We start from the raw sequence: 22,415 nt of genomic DNA on the forward strand, positions 1-22,415 counted from the left end.
TGGAAGGGAAGGGCCTTCCACAGCTGTAGGATAGGTAAGCAGCTGGCTCCCAGCAGGAACCTGACAGGCCTGACACTCCCAACTCCTGCAGGAGGGACACATCTGGGGCTCCATGAGGAGGACAGCTCTCATCCTGGGCTCTGGGCTGCTCTTGCTTGGGGCCTTCTGGAACTCGGCCACATGGTGAGTGTGCTCCCTTCAGACCTCAGGGGTGAGAGGCACAGCAAGAAAGGGCTGGCTTCCCAGTCTTCTCCCAGAAACTTGAATGGTTTTCCTTCCAAGGCATCTTCAGATATTTTGGGATGCTTCTGGCCACTTTTGGCAGACCCAGTGGGAGAAACTGCTGTCTACATTTGAAGGCAATGAGTGGATCCTGTTCCTTATAGGTGAGATTCCTGACAGAGGGCTGTGTGGGGCTCCACATTTGTTCTTTTCCTACACTAATCATCATCATCATCACCATTTTTGTTGTTGCTGCTGCTGGTATTATTATTATTATTATTATTATTATTATTATTATTATTATTATTACTAGTAGTAGTAGTAGTAGATTGACTCCATGTGCATGTGAAGGTGGCATGAGCTCGCCATAGCATGCATGTGGAGGTCAGAGGACACCTTGCTGAAGTGGGTCCTCTTCTTCCAGAATGTGGGCCTGGGGGTTGGACTTAGGCTGTCAAGCTTGGGTGCAAAAGCCTTCACCTGCTGCTCTTTTTGGGGGGGGGTTCAAGACAGGGTTTCACTGTATAGCCATGGCAGTCCTGAAATCACTTTGTAGACCAAGCTGGCCTCAAACTCACATCAATCCACCTGCCTCTGCCTCCCAAGTGCTGGGATTAAAGCCATGTACCACCATGCCAGGCTCTGTGTCAGCATTTCTCCACACAAGCCTGTGTCTGCTTGCTTTGTCTCCTTTTCCACCTCAGAGTCTATCCAAGTGTCTGGCAGAATGGCTCTAACAGTGGTCCTCCCACACTGCCCAAGTCCTTCCTGTGTCCCGCTTCCCCAGACACTGTTTGATGTGGCAGGAAAGGACTAGAGGAAGAAGACAGAGACAGAGGTCAGGGAAACGGTGTCCTTGTTCCCCAGGGTCTCCAATCTAGAAGGAGGCCACAGTGCCATAACATAACACTGTGGTGTCCCTTGGATGACTGCTATAAGTAGGAGATTAAAGACATGAGAAGTGGGATGTGAAACAAAACACCAGCTGAAGTGTGTCTTGGTCAGGGTTTTCTTTTTAATATTTATCTATTATCGTGTTGTGATGTGGGCGGGGACAGGCACATGCCACACTATGTGGATGGATCAGCAAACCATCCTGCAGTTACTGCCCTTTGCACTTTGACATGGTTCGTGGGGTGGCACTAAGGTCACCAGGCTTACCCACTAAGCCATCCTTATATGCAGGCTCTGTTTTTCCTCTTCTAGGCATAGTTTTTCATGTTTCCCCGGAGGTCCAAGAAGGAGTTATGTTGCTGAGGATGGCCATTGAACTTCTGAGACTCCTGACTTTGATCAGCATTTTCTGAAATATTTTGTGGAGTATGAGTCCCTGGGAGTAATAGACCAGGTGGTCAGATCCTCATCCTAATAGGAAGACTTGTGAGGGGACCAGAAGTGTCATCAGTATGTGTGCTGAGAGTATACAGCAGCCACACCTGTTATCCCAGGAGATGGCTGAGGCAAGGGGATTGCTGTGAGTTTGGGGTCTGTCTGGATTATATGGGGGTTTCAAACCAGCCTGTCTCAAAACAAAACACTAAAAAACAACAAAACTCACACCCAAAACCTCAGCTTTTCTTAAATCCCACCTTAATCCCAGATTTGAGAGGCAGAGGGTGAGAGGCAGGGGAGAATCTATTGAGAGTTCAGGCAGCCTAGTCTACATAGCGAGGCAGGACTATACAGAGTGACACACACACACACACACACACACACACACACACACACACACACACACACACACACACTGTAGAGGGGAGAGGGAGACAGACAGAGGCTAGGACAGGAGCAGTGAGGCCCCAGGCAGGGGACAGATCCTTGCACTTGTTCATTCACTTCCTGGTGAGCCACTGTGTCCCTGGGATGCTCTAAGTTGCTCTGCTCTCTGCCTCAGGTGCTGGCCTCGTACCTGGGCTGTGCTTCTGGGTTTTCAATGGCTTTCTGCTGCTGGTGGACACAACAGGGAAGCCCTCCTCCATCTCCCGCTACCGCATCCAACTTGGCAAGAATGAACCGGTAAGGGGCATTGCAGCTCTTCCTGCTGGGAATGCAGGTACTAAAGTCAGGCAAGCCAAAGACTTAGCCTTGGGGTGACCTGAATCCAGAAGGTGCTGGGTATCCTCGGTTCATACAGTGCTTGTTTAGCTCAAAAGAAGCCCTGGGTGCCATTACTAAGGCACATGTGGGGCTACACAGCTATAATCTAAACATTCAGGAAATAGAGTCAGGAGGATTAGAAATTCAAGGTCATCCTTGGCTACACAGGAAGTTTGAAGGTAGCTTAGGCTACAGGAGATCCTGTCAGTGAGATGGTTCAGCAAGTAAGGGCATGGCTGCCAAGCCTGAAGACCTGAGTCTGGTCCCTGGACCCCACACAGGGGAAGAAGAGAACCAATACCATTAACTCTGACCCCAGATGCACACCAGGGCACAAGGCACCTACACACACACACACACACACACACACACACACACACACACACACACACACTCACACACATACACACACACACACTCACACACACTTCAACAATGAAAACATAAAGTAAGAGAGAAATGGAAAGGCCACTCAACCCATAGCCAGTCTAGACCAAAGTGCTGGTCAGCTGATTCCCACCCACAGTGGCCCTGTGACACTGTGCTCAACATACCAGGAGGAGAAAGGACTGCCTCAGCCTGTCACAGACATGGCTGCAGCACAACTCCAAGAACTCCAAGAACACTCTATCCACCCAGCCACGTCCCAGCCCATCCTGAGGCTTCTCAGCTCCAAAGCTCTGTCTGAGGCCACAGGAAGGACCTTGGACCATGTCCTCCCTCAATAGCTGGAGGAGGTGCTGACTTTAGCAGGATCCCTGAGCTGACTGCAGTGGGAGCTGTTGGCTGCTGCCATTCCTTGGGTCCAGGCCTAACCTCAAGCCACCCTCCCTCCTCCTCCTTGCCTCTGCACACCTCTCCTCTCTCAGCAGCTCCTTCCTAGCCTGGCCTCCACCACACTGAGGAAATGAAAGCCAGGACCCCTTTTCCATGGTTCTGTCCTGGGCTGTGACTGTCACCTCTCCTGCTTCCTGTCCTTTTGGCTCCAGGAAATGGCTTCAGCATTCTTCCCTCTTTCCTAACATACTGACTTTCTCTCAACCTGGTTCATTTCTCTTTACATTATCACATAAATGCTCTAACTGTTCCATCTCTAAAGATTATCACACAATCTTTGCCTGGCTGTGGCAGCACACACCTGGACTCCCAGCATCTGAGACTGAGGCAGGAGGATCATTCAGAAGGACTACAGGAGACTGTTTCAATTACTTCCTTTATGGGGTTGGGTGTTTTTCCTGCATGTGTGTCTGTGTTTAACATACATGCAGTAGCACCCACAGAGTCCAGAAAAGGATGTCAGACTCACTGTTGTGACCTACCACGTGCATTCAGGGGCCTCTGGAAAACCAGCCAGTGCTCTTAACCACTGAGTCATCTCTCCAGTCCCCAAGAATGTTTCAAAAACCAAAATCAAAACTATCCCTTGGCCCACTTAACACAGGTACACACTGCCACCCATTTGTTCCCCCTTGAGGCAGAGCTCTCTGACTGAGTCATCTCTGCAGTCTGGCTGTCTCTCTGAGCTGTCTGTCTTGTCTCTGCAGCATCTATGCAGCCTCTCGGCGTGGTATATACAGGCTCTGTCCTTGATCTTGGCTGTCTTTCCATGAATTTCATAGTAAGGAAGATTTAGACAGATGAATATAAGAAATGTGGGACAAGTATGTGAGACTCATCCACACACCATTTCAGATTCATCCATTGAAATACTCTACAAGCTATAACTTTCTCCTGACCTGTTCCAAGTTTGAGATATTGGAGGACTACTGTTTCCAGTCTCTTCCCCATTAGGCTGCTTCCTCCTTCCTGTTCCTGTAGATCACACCAGTGCCCTAATTCTCAGGCCATGTCTTCCCAGCAGGGACCCAGTAGCCATGAGGGCACTGGGTGGAGGCTGCCAGCTCTAAGGTTCAGAATCCAAAGCTTCCATCCTCATCTGCTCAGCCTCACTGGATTGGCCCCAAGCTGAGGGAGCTGAAGGAGGTTGGGGACCTGCCCCTGCCGCTCCCAACCATGCAGATGTGTTGTTCTCTTTGTAAGGCTACAGAAGGCCAGCCTGCTTTCAGTCACACAGACTCTTCTGGAATCCTTCATCAAGATGGTTGAGTGACCATCGCTGCTTATCCGTTCCTGTGTTTAACTGGGATTTGCTTCTTTGTCCCTGTAGAGGACAGGGTGTTGTGTGAACCAGAACTTAGCAGTGACAGGCCCTAGTCTACAGAGCCTATTCTCTGGGGACAGGGGCGGGGGGCAGGGAGGGAGGGGGATGGGACACTGCCATGTCAGGACAGGACAGTACTGTTCACCATGGCCAGCCTCAGACTGTGGAGACCTCAGTCACTCCCAGAAGCCCACCCTGAGCAGGTGAGGTAGAGACCTACTTCTCATGTCCCTCTCCCTGTTCCTTCTGTGTCCTGGCAGGTAGACCCCGTGAAGCTGCGTCAGGCTATCCGCACCGTTATTTTCAACCAGACCATGGTCTCTCTCCCCATGCTGGCCATCTCCTACCCTTTCCTGAAGTGGAGGGGAGACCTTTTCTCTCAAGAACTGCCCACCTTCCACTGGTTCCTCATGGAGATGGCCTTTTTCACCCTTGTGGAGGAAATCTTGTTCTACTACTCACACCGGTGAGCTCCTTCCTTGCATGTTTATGGCCTCCTCCTGGGACAACTCCCTGGTCACAAGAGGCCACTGAGCTGTGGTCTCTATTCTCAGGCCCTACCAACAAGCACCAGAGACACAACTGATTCTCCAACTTGACATGACGCCCAGGGAAGAAGTGGTTTCCCTATTCGCATGGGAGAGTGGGTCAGCCCCCTTCTAGCTCCTGTTATTCCTTTCTGGGTCTCAGTTTACTTCTCTGCTGGGGTTGGAGACAATGGAACCCAGACTTATCATCCGCAGACTACAGATGCCTGTTCCTCAGATGGGGACCACGTTCCCACCTTGACTTTCTGATGATCTGCTTGGGATGGAGGAAGTGGGCGTTGGCAGTTACTATTTATGAATTATCTTTCCAGGCTCCTTCACCACCCCACGTTGTATAAGAAAATACACAAGAAACATCATGAGTGGACAGCACCCATTGGTGTGGTCTCAATCTATGCCCACCCTATAGAACACGTGGTAAGTAACCGACTCTGAAGTACAGTAGTGGAGGTTGCTGGTTCCATGCTCTGCTTTCTCCTCACAACCAACTCTGCCAGGGCTTGATGTAACAGGTGCCTAGTGTACATCATCTTATTTTTTCCAACTATCTTTTACAAACTGACTCTGTTGCAGAGGAAGCTGAAGCTAAGTCAGCATGTCCCAATTACCGCCATGAAGGGCAGAGTGAACACCCAGCTGGGTCCCTCCATCTTCTGAATCATCCTTTCCTTTGCAGGCTTCCAACATGTTGCCAGTTATGGTGGGTCCTCTAGCAATGGGCTCTCATTTGTCCTCCCTCACTGTGTGGTTGTCCCTGGCTCTCATCGTCACCACTATCTCCCACTGTGGGTACCACTTGCCCTTCCTGCCTTCTCCTGAGTTCCATGACTACCACCATCTCAAGTAAGCCAACTGCACCCTTGCTCAAGTGCTTCATGGGGCAGTGGTGCCTCCATCTGACTGTGGGAACCAGCTGGGAAAGATGCTGAGTAGACAGGGCCACTTTGATCTTCTTTTTTTCTGACACTATGTCCTTCCTGCAGTGGAAATTTTAATTTGGGTTCTAGGACTGCTGAAACTTGTGAGCCTTGAATCATCTCCTCAGAAACCATGTGCAGAAAAAGTTGGCACACTTAAGCACTGTGGGCTTTATTCTTTGTTTTGTGACAGCATTTCTCTATGTAGCCCTGGCTGTCCTGGAACTTATGTAGACCAAGCTAGCCTTAAACTCCACACTGTGGGATTGACGCTCAACAACATGACCGGCCTCATCCCAGTCTATTCCATGGTCATCAGGCCCATCAGAACAGTTATTCATGGGTCCCCTTCAAACAGACTAGTCAAAGTACCTGTGGAGCATGTCACAGGGATCTGCCTCCTAGTGTCTTCCAAGCTGTTCTGATGCGGGGTGCCCCTCAGCCTACCTGGACAAGCCTTGGTCTGCATGAAGTTCTAACTTCTGCACTCCAGAACACAGTATGATGGAGTAGGTGGGACCCGGAGATGGTTCAGCCGTGTGAAAAGGGGATTGATACAGCTGGGCATGCTAGCAGGCCTTTAATTCCAGGACTCAGTGTGAGGTTAGCCTGGGCTACAGTGAAGAGAGTTCCAGGCCAGCCTGGACTACACAGTGAGAGCTCAGCAGCCACATGACTATCAGGCTGATCTTGTGCATACCATATCCCCAGTAACAAAAGAGGTGGACTCCAGATGCGTGAAGAACAAGGTGGATTTAAAATATCAGCATTGAGGAAGTTGAGGCGGGAGCATTGGCACCAGTTCAAAGCCAGCTACACATGAGTTCAGTTTGATGAAACGTTTTAGACACAGTAACAACAAAAACTCTATGGCCGAGTGTGGTGGCACGCGGCTATAATCCCAGTACTTGGGAGGCTAAGGCAGGCAGATTTCTGTGAGTTTGAGGCCAGCCTGGTCATCAGGGTCAGTCTGGGACAGCCAAGGATACAGTACAGAGGGAAACCCTGTCTCAAAAAACTAAGAAGGATACACAACAACAAAGAAAAAAGCCTCTTAAACAACTCACAAACAGAACCATTCAAAGGAATATTCCAGGCTCTGTTGATGTGTTTGCACAGCATGGTGGAGTTACATAGGAGAGAGGAGGGCTGGGAGACCCACAACTTCCCACCAGTGTTAGCTGCGCAATACTCTTTCCTCCTTCAGGTTCAACCAGTGCTATGGCGTGCTGGGGTTGCTGGACCACCTACACGGGACTGACGTCATGTTTAAGCAGAGCAAGGCCTATGAGAGACATGTCATCCTGCTGGGCTTCACCCCACTCTCAGAGAGCATTCCTGACCCTCCAAAGAAGATAGAGTGTCTCCTTGGACCATCTGGGCTGTTCCCTCAGAAGTAAGATGTGGTGACTGCCTGGGGCCATGCCACCCTCAGCAGCTGGCCTCCTTTGACCACCATACTCTAAGGGCTGTCCCATTAGGATGGAGCGAAGGCAGGCTTCCTGCCAGGACAAAGCCGTGATGGCGTCAGGGCTTCCCCCAAACCACTTCCCATGTCACTTAGAACTAGGAACTCACTTAGGGAAAAGCAACTAACTGATTTTCTGAAGCCCGGGCAGGGGAGAAAAGTCACAGAGAGCCTGGGAGAATCCCCTAGTCCTCTCTTCCAATCCCCACACAGCTCCCCTGTGGCCTCGGTGGGATAGAGAATGTGGTGGCAGTGGGACTGGGTGATATCTGGCTCCAATACTTTTCTCACACCTAAAGCCAGGGAACCTGAGGTAATCACAGGTCAGAGGTGTGGACATGCTAGATGTAGTCCCTGCTTTCCTCCAAAAAAGCCTGGGTTACTTTTGCCCTCCACAACACAAGTCCCTCAGAAGGAACTATGACAGCCCACAGGCGCTTCTCAATTGACAGGCTCCCCAGCTCCTGTGCCTTAGCCTGAATGCACACTAGGGCTGAGCTCCAGGGGCTGCTCATGTTGAGGGGGACTCAGGTCAGTTGCTCTCTAAACCCAAACCATCGTCTTCTCCCTGCAACAATGAGCCCCGGGAAGCATGGAGTAAGAGCAGGCAGGCCCTTCTTCCTTCACATGGGAAATCAGTGGCAAACAGGCCCAGGAACACTGAAGCCATAGGCTACCGCAGGAAAGTTTTACCAGGACACCACTGTGGCAGCACATGCTTAGTACCCTGAGATCCTAAGGCCTTGGTACCGAGGTTGGCTCTGGAAGGCTGCCACAGTCACCATTTGCTAAGTTCTATCACAACTGTGCTGATTGTACACTTTCAGTTCCAGGTTAGTCAGGGCAACCATACTATAGCTCAAGTGAAATAGCACAGTCCTGGAGTCCAGCTGCTCATGGTGTAGGCCCAGCCCAGAGCATCCTACACAAAGGCAAAACCTCAAAGTGTGCATGACCAGCTGTGTAAAACCAACTACAGGGCAGGATTCATCCTATAACACAGAAGCCCACAGAAGACTGGGCCCACTGGAAACAGGGCACCTTGCAGTCCCAGCCTCCTCTGACCTTGTGCCCTTAGATTCCTTCAAGCACCAACCCACTTCCCCACCCCCACCACCATCACTGCAGGCCAGCCATTCCCTTCCTCCTATGAGAATTTGGAGAAATGCTCTCTGCAGTGTCATGAAAAAGGGCAGGGAGAGGGGGTCAGAAAAATGGACTCTGTGAGGGACTGTCACCAAACAAGGCTTGTCCCAGAGACCCAACATCAGTAGGGCTTTAATGTCTCCACAAAAACATTGCAAAGAAGCATGGAAATAAAATCTCCATCTAACTCAGCAGATTTTGATGTTGTGCCCTTGACCTCACCCCTGACTGCACAACACTAGGGATCTAAGGCCACACAACTGAGAAGCCAGCAGACACAGCCACTCCTAATGAATGTTACTGTGGTAAGTCTGGCTCTCCTGGTCACCTACAGAATATAGGTCACTGGTGGCAGTGATCACCCACCCATTTGACAGTAAGAAACTCTGGTCAGGTCTTAGAGGACAATAAACAGTGCACAGGGAATGCTCATATGTATCCTGGGCAATGAAAACCCAACTCCACCCTTTCCCCAGCTTCCCAGGATGCAGGGCCAAGAGGGTCCAGGCTGCCCAGCACTGGATGCACTAGCAGCACCATGGGCCCTGCCTGACACAGCTGCAGAGGAGCCAGAGCAGCCTCCTCTCAAAGACTGCATTAGTCATCCACATGCAGAGCGTGGGCTCCCCCATCTGGGGACACACACCAGCCTCCTCTCTCACACCCAACAGCAGTGTCCCAGATGGGAGACCAGCTGGTGTTTTGCCTTTTCAAGTTTTTATTTTTATACATTTTTTTGTATTAAAAAGAAAAGCGTAATAATTACCACCAATTACAAAGGACTAGAGCAGGACCAGAATAATGAATGAATCACTTCAGCCTGGGAAGCAGACACTCTCAATAATATTAATGTTATGATACAGGCTCATTCAAGTATTTTACATTGTCTGTCCTGTTGAATGTGATATCCTAGCACATGGTAAAGACAAGGTACGAGTGTTAAGGTGGAACCTTCTGTGCAAAGCCCACGCCGAGTTTTCCTTTCCTGTGAGAACAGGGCAGAGAGTTCTCTTCTGCCCCTGCCATTACCACGGCTGGAGGAGAGGGTGGGGCTGAGGAGAACCAGGGGCCCTTTAACAAGAGAGATACTCTGGGGTCCCACCCAGGTGGCCTTGGTGTCCAAGGCTCTAGTACTCCCCCATACACACACACTAGCCTTGACATCATGCCCTATCCTCACTTCCAGGCCTTCCAAGCAGCTTGCTTTCTTTTGTAAATGTCATCAAAAGGGAGCAGGAAAGAGCTACAGAACAGAAACATTTAACAACTTGACATGGGCTCAGCACCTCTGTCTGAACCTGGGGTGCAGGCTGGAGCAGGGCCAGGCAGCCTTCTCATGTGTAGCCAGTTCACTCTGAGGCTCGGAGGGCAAATCACAGTCTGCCCCTTGTGGGCACAGCCAGAGGATGAAGGTGGTTCCATTTGGCAGGCTGTCTCAGGTCTTGGATCCCATGGGAAGATGGTGATGGGGAAGCGGCTTGCTCTGGTGGCCCCAGCCACTCCTGGCATACTTGTCACAGACACATCGGTCCTAAATTCAAGTGTCCTCAGAAGGTGAAGATGTAAACTACACTGCAATGTCAACACCTAACATGTCACACACATACACAAAATACAGACAGACAGACAGACAGACACACACACACACACCGCAGCCTGTGTTGAGATGATAGCCTCGTCTTCCCACCACAAAGGGTCTTCCTCCCTCAGATGGCCTGGGAGGGTCTGGGAGAGGATGGCAAACCTAGCCTGGGTAGTCTAGAGAGGAACCACCTTCCCTGACACTGGGCCTCCAAGCCCTGACGTTCTGTGCTGCGGGACATACAGCATAGGGCTGAGCAGGGACAGGAAAGGGGACAGGAAAGGAAGGAGAAGGAGCCCACTATTGGAAAGGGTGCACCATGGGGCAGATACCAGACTCAGGAGAAGCCTCCAATCCACCAGCACACCCTGTTCCTATGTCCTTGGACACAACTGAGTCCTGGAACTGACACAGGATTCCCACACACTCAGCCCTGGCAGGGCCACGTGGGGCAGGGCATGAGTCAAACCAAGGTGTCCAGAAACAGAAGGCAAGCTCCTGCCAGCCTGGGATGCTGTGTCCTAGTCCCTGCCTTTGGGACAACAGAGGAACTCAGTGATGAGGACGAGGGCCACACAAGTCTCAGGAACTGAGCAAAAAGACCACACCCTCCCTGTGCTGCCCGGGTCCCATGTGGGGTGAGCATGCAGTCTCCCCAGTCTGTGTGCTCAGTCCATCACCCTCCCCAGCTCCTGATCACAGCAGCCTCCATCCACTCCTCTGGCTCTCACCGGGCAGCCTGGGCAGTCGGTGGCTGAAGAAGAGAAGTCAGGTATACTCTATGTCCACATTTACCTTCCTGCCACGGGGCTTCACCAACCGGCAGAATCCCCCAGCCCTGGGTTCCTGTCACCCCGTGATCCCAGGCAGGGTGGCAGAGAGGCAGAGGGCAGAGATGGCCTGTAGGAGGTGAGGGTATTAAGATGGGCAGCCCACACCAAACCCCTGGAGAATGGCACCTTTCTCCACCTTGGGATACAAACCTCCTTGAGGTCAAAGGTCTTTAAGGTCAGACACAGATCTAAGCTGAGGCCGTCCGTGGGTGTTCACCCCTTGTTCAGGGCTTGAGGAGACACACAGGCTGAGGACAAGGGTGGACCAGACAAGACCCACTCTGTTTACACCGGTCTGAAGCACACTTGACCTTGGTCTTCCAAGGGCCAGGCAGGCCTGATGAGGCGACAGCAAGCAGAAGAACAGTGGCAGCAGTGTGCACTCACAGGACATCAGCTTCAGCGATGCAACAGCTCTGACAGGGCTGCCCCTACTCTCTGGCCGCCAGGCAAGAGGTCCTGTCCATGCAACTCAGTCCGGAAGAAAATACTAGTGAGTCCAAGCCCAGGGGTCTCCCAGTCAGGTGGAGGCTCAAGGAAAACAGGCATTTGGGCATTAGTTCAGGTTCCCACTCCACAATAAGACAACTTTTAATAGTAAATCATTTACAAAAACAGGAGAGAAGAAAAATTCTAAGGAGGGGGAAAGGCAGCACTTCCTATGGATTAAGTGGGTTCTGGGTTTTTTGTTTTGGGTTTTTTTTTTTTTTCATTTTTAGTTTACGATTTTCTTTGTTTCGCCGTCTTCTTCTTTTTCTTCTTCTCCTCCTCCTCCTCCTCCTCCTCTTCCTCCTCCTCCTCTTCCTCCTCCTCCTCCTTCTTTTGTTTTTGCAAGGATGTAAAGGTCAGTGGGGAAAAAAAGAATCATCTTTCAGTATCTCTTCTGGTGTGAGCAGTCTCTCTGGCCTGGGGCGATGGTTTGCTCAATAAAACACTCGCCCTCTAAATACAAGGACCTGAGTTCAATCTGCAGAAGGGACGGAAAGCTTAGTACTTGGTTTTTGTCAGTTTGTTTTTGTCTTTTGAGACAGAGTTTCTCTGTGTAGCCCTGACTGTCCTGCACTTGCTTTGTAGACCAGGCTGGCTCCAAACTCACAGTGATCTGTCTGCCTGTGCTGGGATTACAGGAGTGCGCCACCACACCTGACTCACAGCATGTAATTGCCTAAGGTAAGGCCACATTCCTTCCACAATTAGGGCAGTCATTTCTAACCTACTAGGAATCCGTCAAAACACAGACACCTGTTATATTTTAAAATAGCCTTAGTTAACCAGGGCCAGAGCAGATATTAATCTGATAAACTATATCCCACAGTGGGGCTGGTATGAGAAACCTGCTCCAATCCCATTCCATGTGCTTCTAATAATTTCTATCAAGCTACCTCCCATCCATACTCCCAAATACTTGCTATTTATCATCATTTGAGTCCAATCTACTCTGTGCCAGCCATGTGCTTTTCCTCCAACTAACCCAATTAGTAGGCTGTGGCTTCTTTTTTTCTTTTTGGTTTTTGAGACAAGGTTTCTCTGTGTAATAGCCCTGGCTGTCCTGGAACTCTCTTTGTAGACCAGGCTGGCCTGGGACTCACCAAGATATGCCTGCCTCTGCCTATAGAGTGCTGGAATTAGAGGCTTGTGCCACCATGCCCAGCTTTTTTGTTGTTGTTGTTATTGTTTCATTTTTTGAAACAGTTTTTCTGTATTATCTTGGCAGTCTTGGACACACTTTGTAGAGTGGGTTGGCCTTGAACTCACAGGTGTGATGCCCTTTTAGGTGGCAAACCTCTTAGGCAAGGTACAAGTAGACGCATACAGAGAACAAGCAGTAACTAGCACCAAAGTACACCAGACCAAGCTCCAACAAATGTTTTGGAGAATGTGTAAGAACCACCATCCCGTGCTGGTCAGCGGACTCTCTTTGAGACAGGGTTCAAATAGCCCAGGCTGACTTTGAACCCCTGATCTTCCTGCCTCCACCTCTCAAGACCTGGGATTACAGTTCTGCACCCCCACCATACCTGACTGTAACTGTGATGATAAAGAAGGGGACTACAGGACACACTGAGTGCTGAAGAGGACACACTGAGTGCTGAAGAGGACACACTGGGTGCTGAAGAACCCTTTGCCATGAGGTCTGATGACACAGGGAGCTGGGGAAAGCCTTTCCTATGCAGATCTGGGCAGCAATGTCACTCAACAGGTTTGCTGGAGATGGGGCAATCTGCCTCCCTCCCCAAGCCTAGACTCTGTACACAGCCAGTAACCTTTGGAAGGGAAGGGCCTTCCACAGCTGTAGGATAGGTAAGCAGCTGGCTCCCAGCAGGAGCCTGACAGGCCTGACACTCCCAGCTCCTGCAGGAGGGACACATCTGGGGCTCCATGAGGAGGACAGCTCTCATCCTGGGCTCTGGGCTGCTCTTGCTTGGGGCCTTCTGGAACTCGGTCACATGGTGAGTGTGCTCCCTTCAGAACTTAGGGGTGAGAGGCACAGCAAGAAAGAGCTGGCTTCCCAGCCTTCTCCCAGAAACTTGAATGGTTTTCCTTCCAAGGCATCTTCAGACATTTTGGGGTGCTTCCGGCCACTTTTGGCAGACCCAGTGGGAGAAACTGCTGTCTACATTTGAAGGCAATGAGTGGATCCTGTTCCTTATAGGTGAGATTCCTGACAGAGGGCTGTGTGTGGGGCTCCACATTTGTTCTTTTCCTACACTACTCATCATCATCATCACCATTTTGTTGTTGCTGCTGCTGGTATTATTATTATTATTATTATTATTATTATTATTATTATTATTATTATTATTATTACTAGTAGTAGTAGTAGTAGATGGACTCCATGTGCATGTGAAGGGGCATGAGCTCGCCATAGCATGCATGTGGAGGTCAGAGGACACCTTGCTGAAGTGGGTCCTCTTCTTCCAGAATGTGGGCCTGGGGGTTGGACTTAGGCTGTCAAGCTTGAGTGCAAAAGCCTTCACCTGCTGCTCTTTTTTGGGGGGGGGGGTTCAAGACAGGGTTTCACTGTATAGCCATGGCAGTCCTGAAATCACTTTGTAGACCAAGCTGGCCTCAAACTCACATCAATCCACCTGCCTCTGCCTCCCAAGTGCTGGGATTAAAGCCATGTACCACCATGCCAGGCTCTGTGTCAGCATTTCTCCACACAAGCCTGTGTCTGCTTGCTTTGTCTCCTTTTCCACCTCAGAGTCTATCCAAGTGTCTGGCAGAATGGCTCTAACAGTGGTCCTCCCACACTGCCCAAGTCCTTCCTGTGTCCTGCTACCCCAGACACTGTTTGATGGGGCAGGAAAAAACTAAAGGAGGAAGACAGAGACAGAGGCCAGGGAAACGGTGTCCTTGTTCCCCAGGGTCTCCAATCTAGAAGGAGGCCACAGTGCCATAACATAACACTGTGGTGTCCCTTGGATGACTGCTATAAGTAGGAGATTAAAGACATGAGAAGTGGGATGTGAAACAAAACACCAGCTGAAGTGTGTCTTGGTCAGGGTTTTCTTTTTAATATTTATCTATTATCGTGTTGTGATGTGGGCGGGGACAGGCACATGCCACACTATGTGGATGGATCAGCAGACCATCCTGCAGTTACTGCCCTTTGCACTTTGACATGGTTCGTGGGGTGGCACTAAGGTCACCAGGCTTACCCACTAAGCCATCCTTATGTGCAGGCTCTGTTTTTCCTCTTCTAGGCATAGTTTTTCATGTTTCCCCGGAGGTCCAAGAAGGAGTTATGTTGCTGAGGATGGCCATTGAACTTCTGAGACTCCTGACTTTGATCAGCATTTTCTGAAATATTTTGTGGAGTATGAGTCCCTGGGAGTAATAGACCAGGTGGTCAGATCCTCATCCTAATAGGAAGACTTGTGAGGGGACCAGAAGTGTCATCAGTATGTGTGCTGAGAGTATACAGCAGCCACACCTGTTATCCCAGGAGGTGGCTGAGGCAAGGGGATTGCTGTGAGTTTGTGGTCTGTCTGGATTATATGGGGGTTTCAAACCAGCCTGTCTCAAAACAAAACACTAAAAAACAACAAAACTCACACCCAAAACCTCAGCTTTTCTTAAATCCCACCTTAATCCCAGATTTGAGAGGCAGAGGGTGAGAGGCAGGGGAGAATCTATTGAGAGTTCAGGCAGCCTAGTCTACATAGCGAGGCAGGACTATACAGAGTGACACACACACACACACACACACACACACACACACACACACACACACACACACACACACACTGTAGAGGGGAGAGGGAGACAGACAGAAGCTAGGACAGGAGCAGTGAGGCCCCAGGCAGGGGACAGATCCTTGCACTTGTTCATTCACTTCCTGGTGAGCCACTGTGTCCCTGGGATGCTCTAAGTTGCTCTGCTCTCTGCCTCAGGTGCTGGCCTCGTACCTGGGCTGTGCTTCTGGGTTTTCAATGGCCTTCTGCTGCTGGTGGACACAACAGGGAAGCCCTCCTCCATCTCCCGCTACCGCATCCAACTTGGCAAGAATGAACCGGTAAGTGGCATTGTAGCTCTTCCTGCTGGGAATGCAGGTACTAAAGTCAGGCAAGCCAAAGACTTAGCCTTGGGGTGACCTGAATCCAGAAGGTGCTGGGTATCCTCGGTTCATACAGTGCTTGTTTAGCTCAAAAGAAGCCCTGGGTGCCATTACTAAGGCACATGTGGGGCTACACAGCTATAATCTAAACATTCAGGAAATAGAGTCAGGAGGATTAGAAATTCAAGGTCATCCTTGGCTACACAGGAAGTTTGAAGGTAGCTTAGGCTCCCGGACACTCTGTCAGTGAGATGGTTCAGCAAGTAAGGGCATGGCTGCCAAGCCTGAAGACCTGAGTCTGGTCCCTGGACTCCACACAGGGGAAGAAGAGAACCAATACCATTAACTCTGACCCCAGATGCACACCAGGGCACAAGGCACCTACACACACACACACACACACACACACACACACACACACACACATACACACACTCACACACATACACACACACACTCACACACACTTCAACAATGAAAACATAAAGTAAGAGAGAAATTGAAAGGCCACTCAACCCATAGCCAGTCTAGACCAAAGTGCTGGTCAGCTGATTCCCACCCCAGGCTGCCCTGTGACACTGTGCTCAACATACCAGGAGGAGAAAGGACTGCCTCAGCCTGTCACAGACATGGCTGCAGCACAACTCCAAGAACTCCAAGAACACTCTATCCACCCAGCCACGTCCCAGCCCATCCTGAGGCTTCTCAGCTCCAAAGCTCTGTCTGAGGCCACAGGAAGGACCTTGGACCATGTCCTCCCTCAATAGCTGGAGGAGGTGCTGACTTTAGCAGGATCCCTGAGCTGACTGCAGTGGGAGCTGTTGGCTGCTGCCATTCCTTGGGTCCAGGCCTAACCTCAAGCCACCCTCCCTCCTCCTCCTCGCCTCTGCACACCTCTCCTCTCTCCGCAGCTCCTTCCTAGCCTGGCCCCCACCACACTGAGGAAATGAAAGCCAGGACCCCTTTTCCATGGTTCTGTCCTGGGCTGTGACTGTCACCTCTCCTGCTTCCTGTCCTTTTGGCTCCAGGAAATGGCTTCAGCATTCTTCCCTCTTTCCTAACATTCTAACGTTCTCTCAGCCTGGCTCATTTCTCTTTACATTATCACATAAATGCTCTAACTGTTCCATCTCTAAAGATTATCACACAATCTTTGCCTGGCTGTGGCAGCACACACCTGGACTCCCAGCATCTGAGATGGAGGCAGGAGGATCATTCAGAAGGGCTACAGGAGACTGTTTCAATTACTTCCTTTATGGGTTTGCCTGTTTTTCCTGCATGTGTGTCCGTGTTTAACATACATGCAGTAGCACCCACAGAGTCCAGAAGAGGATGTCAGACTCATTGTTGTGACCTACCACGTGCATTCAGGAGCCTCTGGAAAACCAGCCAGTGCTCTTAACCACTGAGTCATTTCTCCAGTCCCCAAGACTGTTTCAAAAACCAAAATCAAAACCATTCCTTGGCCCACTTAACACAGGTACACACTGCCACCCATTTGTTCCCCCTTGAGGCAGAGCTCTCTGACTGAGTCATCTCTGCAGTCTGGCTGTCTCTCTGAGCTGTCTGTCTTGTCTCTGCAGCATCTATGCAGCCTCTCAGCGTGGTATATACAGGCTCTGTCCTTGCTCTTGGCTGTCTTTCCATGAATTTCATAGTAAGGAAGATTTAGACAGATGAATATAAGAAATGTGGGACAAGTATGTGAGACTTATCCACACACCATTTCAGATTCATCCATTGAAATACTCTACAAGCTATAACTTTCTCCTGACCTGTTCCAAGTTTGAGACACTGGAGGACTACTGTTTCCAGTCTCTTTCCCATTAGGCTGCTTCCTCCTTCCTGTTCCTGTAGACCACACCAGTGCCCTAATTCTCAGGCCATGTCTTCCCAGCAGGTACCCAGTAGCCATGAGGGCACTGGGTGGAGGCTGCCAGCTCTAAGGTTCAGAATCCAAAGCTTCCATCCTCATCTGCTCAGCCTCACTGGATTGGCCCCAAGCTGAGGGAGCTGAAGGAGGTTGGGGGCCTGGCCCTGCCGCTCCCATCCATGCAGATGTGTTGTTCTCTTTGTAAGGCTACAGAAGGCCAGCCTGCTCTCAGTCACACAGACTCTTCTGGAATCCTTCATCAAGATGGTTGAGTGACCATCGCTGCTTATCCGTTCCTGTGTTTAACTGGGATTTGCTTCTTTGTCCCTGTAGAGGACAGGGTGTTGTGTGAGCCAGAACTCAGCACTGACTATTCCTAGCCCACAGAACCTATGCTCTGGGGGAGATCTGCCATGACAAGAAGGACTGCACTGTTCACCATGGCCAGCCCCAGACTGGGGAGACCTCGTTCACTTCGAGAAGCCCACGCTGAGCAGGTGAGGTAGAGACCTACTTCTCATGTCCCTCTCCCTGTTCCTTCTGTGTCCTGGCAGGTAGACCCCGTGAAGCTGCGTCAGGCTATCCGCACCGTTATTTTCAACCAGACCATCATCTCTCTCCCCATGCTGGCCATCTTCTACCCTTTCTTGAAGTGGAGGGGAGACCTTTTCTCTCAAGAACTGCCCACCTTCCACTGGTTCCTCATGGAGATGGCCTTTTTCACCCTTGTGGAGGAAATCTTGTTCTACTACTCACACCGGTGAGCTCCTTCCTTGCATGTTTATGGCCTCCTCCTGGGACAACTTCCTGGTCACAGGAGGCCACTGAGCTGTGGTCTCTATTCTCAGGCCCTACTAACAAGCACCAGAGACACAACTGATTCTCCAACTTGACATGACGCCCAGGGAAGAAGTGGTTTCCCTATTCGCATGGGAGAGTGGGTCAGCCCCCTTCTAGCTCCTGTTATTCCTTTCTGGGTCTCAGTTTACTTCTCTGCTGGGGTTGGAGACAATGGAACCCAGACTTATCATCCGCAGACTACAGATGCCTGTTCCTCAGATGGGGACCACGTTCCCACCTTGACTTTCTGATGATCTGCTTGGGATGGAGGGAAGTGGGCGTTGGCAGTTACTATTTATGAATTATCTTTCCAGGCTCCTTCACCACCCCACGTTGTATAAGAAAATACACAAGAAACATCATGAGTGGACAGCACCCATTGGTGTGGTCTCAATCTATGCCCACCCTATAGAACACGTGGTAAGTAACCGACTCTGAAGTACAGTAGTGGAGGCTGCTGTTTCCATGCTCTGCTTTCTCCTCACAACCAACTCTGCCAGGGCTTGATGTAACAGGTGCCTAGTGTACATCATCTTATTTTTTCCAACTATCTTTTACAAACTGACTCTGTTGCAGAGGAAGCTGAAGCTAAGTCAGCATGTCCCAATTACTGCCATGAAGGGCAGAGTGAACACCCAGCTGGGTCCCTCCATCTTCTGAATCATCCTTTCCTTTGCAGGCTTCCAACATGTTGCCAGTTATGGTGGGTCCTCTAGCAATGGGCTCTCATTTGTCCTCCATCACTGTCTGGTTGTCCCTGGCTCTCATCGTCACCACTATCTCCCACTGTGGGTACCACTTGCCCTTCCTGCCTTCTCCTGAGTTCCATGACTACCACCATCTCAAGTAAGCCAACTGCACCCTTGCTCAAGTGCTTCATGGGACAGTGGTGCCTCCATCTGACTGTGGGAACCAGCTGGGAAAGATACTGAGTAGACAGAGCCACTTTGATCTTCTTTTTTTCTGACACTATGTCCTTCCTGCAGTGGAAATTTTAATTTGGGTTCTAGGACTGCTGAAACTTGTGAGCCTTGAATCATCTCCTCAGAAACCATGTGCAGAAAAAGTTGGCACACTTAAGCACTGTGGGCTTTATTCTTTGTTTTGTGACAGCATTTCTCTATGTAGCCCTGGCTGTCCTGGAACTTATGTAGACCAAGCTAGCCTTAAACTCCACACTGTGGGATTGACGCTCAACAACATGACCGGCCTCATCCCAGTCTATTCCATGGTCATCAGGCCCATCAGAACAGTTATTCATGGGTCCCCTTCAAACAGACTAGTCAAAGTACCTGTGGAGCATGTCACAGGGATCTGCCTCCTAGTGTCTTCCAAGCTGTTCTGATGCGGGGTGCCCCTCAGCCTATCTGGAGAAGCCTTGGTCTGCATGAAGTTCTAACTTCTGCACTCCAGAACACAGTATGATGGAGTAGGTAGGACCCAGAGATGGTTCAGCAGTGTGAAAAGGGGATTGCTACAGCTGGGCATGGTAGCAGGCCTTAAATTCCAGGACTCAGTGTGAGGTTAGCCTGGGCTACAGTGAAGAGAGTTCCAGGCCAGCCTGGACTACACAGTGAGAGCTCAGCAGCCACATGACTATCATGCTGATCTTGTGCATACCAAATCCCCAGTAACAAAAGAGGTGGACTCCAGGTGCATGAAGAACAAGGTGGATTTAAAATATCAGCATTGGGGAAGTTGAGGCAGGAGCATTGGCACCAGTTCAAAGCCAGCTACACATGAGTTCAGTTTGATGAAACGTTTTAGACACAGTAACAACAAAAACTCTATGGCCGAGTGTGGTGGCACGCGGCTATAATCCCAGTACTTGGGAGGCTAAGGCAGGCAGATTTCTGTGAGTTTGAGGTCAGCCTGGTCATCAGGGTCAGTCTGGGACAGCCAAGGATACAGTACAGAGGGAAACCCTGTCTCAAAAAACTAAGAAGGATAAACAACAACAAAGAAAAAAGCCTCTTAAACAACTCACAAACAGAACCATTCAAAGGAATATTCCAGGCTCTGTTGATGTGCTTGCACAGCATGGTGGAGTTACATAGGAGAGAGGAGGGCTGGGAGACCGACAACTTTCCACCAGTGTTAGCTGCGGAATACTCTTTCCTCCTTCAGGTTCAACCAGTGCTATGGCGTGCTGGGGTTGCTGGACCACCTACACGGGACTGACGTCATGTTTAAGCAGAGCAAGGCCTATGAGAGACATGTCATCCTGCTGGGCTTCACCCCACTCTCAGAGAGCATTCCTGATCCTCCAAAGAAGATAGAGAGTCTCCTTGGACCATCTGGGCTGTTCCCTCAGAAGTAAGATGTGGTGACTGCCTGGGGCCAGGCCACCCTCAGCAGCTGGCCTGCTTTGACCACCATACTCTAAGGGCTGTCCCATTAGGGTGGAGGGAAGGCAGGCTTCCTGCCAGGACAAAGCCGTGATGGCGTCAGGGCTTCCTCCAAACCACTTCCCATGTCACTTAGGACTAGGAACTCACTTAGAGAAAAGCAACTAGCTAATTTTCTGAAGCCCGGGCAGAGGAGAAAAGTCACAGAGAGCCTGGGAGAATCCCCTAGTCCTCTCTTCCAATCCCCACACAGCTCCCCTGTGGCCTCGGTGGGATAGAGAATGTGGTGGCAGTGGGACTGGGGGATTTCTGGCTCCAAAACCTTTTCTCACACCTAAAGCCAGGGAACCTGAGGTAATCACAGGTCAGAGGTGTGGACATGCTAGATGTAGTCCCTGCTTTCCTCCAAGAAAGCCTGGGTTACTTTTGCCCTCCACAACACAAGTCCCTCAGAAGGAGCTAGGACAGCCCACAGGAGCTTCTCAATTGACAGGCTCGCCAGCTCCTGTGCCTTAGCCTGAGTGCACACTAGGGCTGAGCTCCAGGGGCTGCCCATGTTGAGGGGGACTCAGGTCAGTTGCTCTCTAAACCCAAACCATAGTCGTCTCCCTGCGACAATGAGCCCCGGGAAGCATGGAGTAAGAGCAGGCAGGCCCTTCTTCCTTCACATGGGAAATCAGTGGCAAACAGGCCCAGGAACACTGAAGCCATAGGCTACCGCAGTAAAGTTTTACCAGGACACCACTGTGGCAGCACATGCTTAGTACCCTGAGATCCTAAGGCCTTGGCACCTAGGTTGGCTCTGGAAGGCTGCCACAGTCACCATTTGCTAAGTTCTATCACAACTGTGCTGATTGTACACTTTCAGTTCTAGGTTAGTCAGGGCAACCATCCTATAGCTCCAGTGAAATAGCACAGCCCTGGAGTCCAGCTGCTCATGGTGTAGGCCCAGCCCAGAGCATCCTACACAAAGGCAAAACCTCAAAGTGTGCATGACCAGCTGTGTAAAACCAACTACAGAGCAGGATTCATCCTATAACACAGAAGCCCACAGAAGACTGGGCTCACTGACAACGGGGCACCTTGTAGTCCCAGCCTCTTCTGACCTTTTGCCCTTAGATTCCTTCAAGCACCAACCCACTTCCCCACCCCCACCACCATCACTGCTGGCCAGCCATTGCCTTCCTCCCATGAATATCTGGAGAAATGCTCTGCAGTGACATGAAAAGGGGCAGGGACAGGGGGTCAGAAAAATGGACTCTGTGAGGGACTGTTACCAAACAAGGCTTGTCCCAGAGGCCCAACATCAGTAGGGCTTTAATGTCTCCTCAAAAACATGGCAAAGAAGCATGGAAATAAAACCTCCACATAAAATAGCAGATTGTGTTGTCGTGCCCTCGACCTCACCCCTGACTGCACAATACCAGGGATCTAAGGCCACACAACTGAGGAGCCAGCAGACAAGCCACTCCTAATGAATGTTAGTGTGGTAAGTCTGGCTCACCTGGTCACCTACAGAATATAGGCCACTGGTGGCAGTGATCACCTACCCATCTGACAGTAAGAAACTCTAGTCAGGTCTTAGAGGACAGTCAACAGTGCACAGGGAATGCTCATATGTACCCTGGGCAATGGCCACCCAACTCCACCCTTTCCCCAGCTTCCCAGGATGCAGGGCCAAGAGAGTCCAGGCTGCCCAGCACTGGATGCACTAGCAGCACCATGGGCCCTGCCTGACACAGCTGCAGAGGAGCCAGAGCAACCTCCTCTCAAAGACTGCGTTAGTCATCCACATGCAGAGCGTGGGCTCCTCCATCTG

General features: G+C 50.6%; 2 protein-coding genes across 3 annotated transcripts; both read left to right on the plus strand.

Moving 5' to 3' along the window:
• The first annotated feature begins 93 nt into the window (after positions 1-93).
• LOC311585699 (fatty acid hydroxylase domain-containing protein 2-like) lies at positions 94-22,051 on the plus strand. Its single transcript, XM_084761186.1, has 8 exons — positions 94-183; positions 283-386; positions 2,117-2,238; positions 4,741-4,946; positions 5,340-5,445; positions 5,705-5,871; positions 7,153-7,341; positions 21,974-22,051. Exons 1-8 carry the CDS (start codon positions 113-115, stop codon positions 22,029-22,031), a joined length of 1,023 nt encoding a protein of 340 aa, XP_084617312.1. The 5' UTR covers positions 94-112; the 3' UTR covers positions 22,032-22,051.
• Positions 13,309-21,777, plus strand: LOC311585692 (fatty acid hydroxylase domain-containing protein 2-like). 2 transcript variants are annotated; one of them, XM_084761177.1, is made up of 7 exons: positions 13,309-13,424; positions 13,499-13,627; positions 15,372-15,493; positions 17,963-18,168; positions 18,563-18,668; positions 18,928-19,094; positions 20,376-21,776. In XM_084761177.1, exons 2-7 carry the CDS (start codon positions 13,507-13,509, stop codon positions 20,566-20,568), a joined length of 915 nt encoding a protein of 304 aa, XP_084617303.1. In that variant the 5' UTR covers positions 13,309-13,424; positions 13,499-13,506; the 3' UTR covers positions 20,569-21,776. The 2 variants fall into 2 exon arrangements, with proteins under 2 accessions (XP_084617303.1, XP_084617304.1); XM_084761178.1 differs by having other exon boundaries at positions 13,323-13,424; positions 13,524-13,627; positions 20,376-21,777.
• Positions 22,052-22,415: the final 364 nt, after the last annotated feature.

Source organism: Acomys minous, assembly GCF_964271855.1.
Source record: "Acomys minous genome assembly, chromosome: 16".
In the NCBI taxonomy this organism is placed as follows: Eukaryota; Metazoa; Chordata; class Mammalia; order Rodentia; family Muridae; genus Acomys; species Acomys minous.